The sequence below is a fragment of the Petaurus breviceps genome, unplaced genomic scaffold, assembly GCF_028583685.1.
Source record: "Petaurus breviceps papuanus isolate PSGF00001 unplaced genomic scaffold, PetGlider_PUasm1.0 90792, whole genome shotgun sequence".
NCBI lineage: Eukaryota > Metazoa > Chordata > Mammalia > Diprotodontia > Petauridae > Petaurus > Petaurus breviceps.
In genome coordinates this window covers 13719734-13722966 of record NW_027187347.1, presented here as the reverse complement: position 1 = coordinate 13722966, position 3233 = coordinate 13719734, and the positions used below count along the sequence as shown (strand labels likewise).

The 3233-nt window shown below is 44.1% G+C and overlaps 1 protein-coding gene across 3 annotated transcripts in view; it reads left to right on the top strand.

Annotated features, from left to right (window-relative positions):
• The first annotated feature begins 946 nt into the window (after positions 1-946).
• LSAMP (limbic system associated membrane protein) overlaps positions 947-3233 on the top strand; it is an 836652-nt gene continuing 834365 nt past the window's right edge. The window contains exon 1 of one of the 3 annotated variants that reach the window (XM_069069965.1): positions 947-1806. In XM_069069965.1, coding sequence (XP_068926066.1) covers positions 1652-1806 — 155 coding nt within the window. In that variant the 5' untranslated portion in view covers positions 947-1651. The remainder of the gene's footprint in view (positions 1807-3233) is intronic. The other 2 variants (XM_069069967.1, XM_069069966.1) reach the window with 2 other exon arrangements.

Genomic DNA, 3233 nt, shown 5'->3' with positions numbered 1-3233 from the left:
AGGCTGACTGTAAGTCTGAAAATGGCATTACTGTGAAGTTCATCCTTTTACATGTACATTAGAGAAACAGGTAGTGGTACATGAACAGCTCGTGTAGTAACAGAGATGTCTTGCTTTAAAAAAAAAAATCCCTAATATCATCACTTCCTGAATGGTAGCTGAGTATTTCCTGGAGAGTTAAGTTGATGGTAAGGATCAGGGATCAGCTGCTGGGGGCTGGCATTTGGAGAAGACAAACCAAGCATTCACACCACAGACCACTCAATACCAGCATTGTCTCACATCCATCTTTCAGAAGCCCAGAGAGAGTGGGGAGAAAAGAAAGGAAGAAGAGAAAATAAACCTTTTTATCTTGGGAAGGAAAGTGTAAGAGAGAAAGAGCAAGATGTGAATTTGAAAAGACAGTAGCTAAGAATGTTACTCTCTAAATCAACTTTGGCTTTTGAATTGGGCCATTGCTACCAAGTTCTTTTCCCAGTCTCCTCCCTTTTTGCAGCCATTCCTTCTTCACTTTTCCCTCTTTAACTTCTTCCTTATCATTAGTTTTATTCCTAGACAGTCACTGGGTATTTTGTATTTTCCCCTTCCCTATCTGGCATCTTTACTAGCTCCATTCTTCAATGTCTATGCCTTTCTTTCCTCTAATCTTCCTTCCTTCCCTTTTCTCCCTCGTTCTCCCTTCTTTTCCTTTTCCCCTCTTCTCAGCATCACATCCCTCTGTCTTACTCCCTCTTTCTTAACTCTACCTCTAAGCTCCATTCCCTCTTCTTAAGGAAATCAGCCAGGCCTCAGATGGAGCTGTTGTCGTGACAACCTAAAGGAGCATCAGGCTTTCATCAAGGCTCGCTGCTGCTGAAGGGGGCAGTTGTGCAAAGCAAGGGGCCAGCCAGAGGGAGGAGGGGAATGAGGTGGAGGGGTTGTTGAAAAGCAGCACATTGGATGGGGGAGGGGGGAGAGAGGGAGAGGAGTGGGGAGAGAGGGAGATAGAGAGGGAGAGAGGAAAGAGAGGAAGAGAGAGAGGGAAAGAGAGAGAGAGAGAGAGAGAGAGAGAGAGAGAGAGAGAGAGAGAGAGAGAGAGAGAGAGAGAGAGAGAGAGAGAGAGAGAGAGAGCGCTGCTGCTGCTGCTGCTGATTTTTTTACACTCACAGTGTAGAGCTTGGTGCTTGCTGGCCTCCCTCCGCCTAAGAAAAGTGGGTTATGAAAGGAGCTCCTCTCAGAGACTGTATAGCCCTTCACTGGAATAGGAGCATTCAGCAACAGAAAGAAAAAGGCAAAGACAAACAAAAGCAACAACAAATCAATATCTTCTCTTTTGAAGGCTTTCCATCACCTTTGCAAGTGGTTTATTTTTGCAAAAAGCTTTTTTAAAAAAGAAATTGTATTTTTGTTCATTTGACTCTTTTTTGGTTTGTTTGTTCTGGTTTTATGAGGGGCTCGTTCAGACTTAGGGGGGAAAGAAGAGAGGTGCAAGAGAGAGGAGGGGATACAAGAAAAGTGGAAAGGATTAGAAGCTGGAAAAGCCCGGTCTGCTCTCACTCCTTGCGAGCTGTGGATGAACGCTGTGTGTTTGTAAATTGCTCTTCCCGTCCGACCTGCACACCCCGACAGTGCCCATCTCCCTATATATACCCTGAAAGTCAGCGTGGCCACCATGGTCGGAAGAGTTCATCCCGATCGGAAACAGTTGCCGCTGGTCCTACTGAGATTGCTCTGCCTTCTCCCCACAGGACTGCCTGTTCGCGGCGTGGATTTTACCCGAGGCACTGACAACATCACCGTGAGGCAAGGGGACACGGCCATCCTCAGGTAGGGCATTCTGACAACTTTTCTCAGTTTGGGGTCTCTATATGCATATGCTACCGAGATATGTGTATCTCTGCATGTACGTGTTCCCCTCGAACTACTGCTACTGATGCTGTAAGAATCGGGGCTCTGTGTGTATATTTATCTCTTTTCCTGATTCTACGATATTGAGTCATAAGCTGAAAGGGGGTTCTGGTCCCATGTAAAGCTTCAACACTGGTGGTTAAAGGCTCTGTTTGCCTCATCTACTTCTCTAACCAAGAAATGCTAACTTTATGATATGGGGGTGGGGGAGTGCTAGACAGATTTTTTTTTTTAATTCCCCAATGCCTTGGTTTCTGAAGTCTTGGTGAGGTCCCTTAGTTTAAACACTGGTTTGTGGTAAGCCTGAGTTATGGCTCTGAGATATACTTCTAATGGTTCACTATGTTGGTCTCTTCACTCATTGAAAAGAGATGCTGGTCAGTGTGGACCTGAGTGTTTTGCTTTCTCAGTAGTTCAAGTTGTCAGGAAGCTATTTGTCCCTATCTTGTATAAGTGGGATTTCCTTATGGGCACTGAGGGAAGTAATAAAGTGTAAGAACTCTGTTTATCCCTTGGTCTCTTCCCTCCCCTCTAATTTTGGCAAAAATCAACCTGATAAGTAAGGTGAAATAAAATAACTTTCCAAATACCTAGTTACTATAAGTGACATATAGGACTGTTAAGCCAAAAGGGCTATGGCAGAAATAATTTTTAATATTGGTTCGTAATCCTTGACCTAAAAGTCTTATTTTTGTCGATCTCTACCATGCTCTGAAAGAATAATTGGTGGATTGATATTTGGAGGGGAAAATCATAAGTCCTTGGTGAGTTTTACCCCTCTGAGGGGACAAAGAGAGCTGGCTCTCCAGGTGGTGTTATGTGCCAATTCACTTTTTAGTTAATCTCTTAGTTCCCTTCCCAGTCTCCACTTCCTCTTTACCCAACCCCCCACAGACACCACCCATACACATATATCCCTTTCCTTAGCTATGATTCTCCCAGAATTTCTGTCAGATGCTGACAACTGAACCTTTCCTACGGGATCCTTTAAAATCTCATCTTATCCCAATAAAATGTTCCAGTTTCTATCTGTCTATCCAGCTAATATCGCCTGTTGTGGCAATAAAGAACTATATAGAATTGAAAATAAACCTCTAATCTGTGTGCAAGAAGCTGATAGTGCATAAACCCTGGGGCATCAGGGAGCAGTTCCATAGCAGAGCTGCCGACAACAGCAAAGTTTTCATTCCTTTCCTTAGATATAAATTTGGTTGGCTGTCACAGAGTGTCCTGCTTTGGGATCTCTACTCTTGTTATAGAGGAAAGTGAGTGTGTGTGTTTGTGTGTGTGTGTGTGTGTGAGAGAGAGAGAGAGAGAGAGAGAGAGAGAGAGAGAGAGAGAGAGAT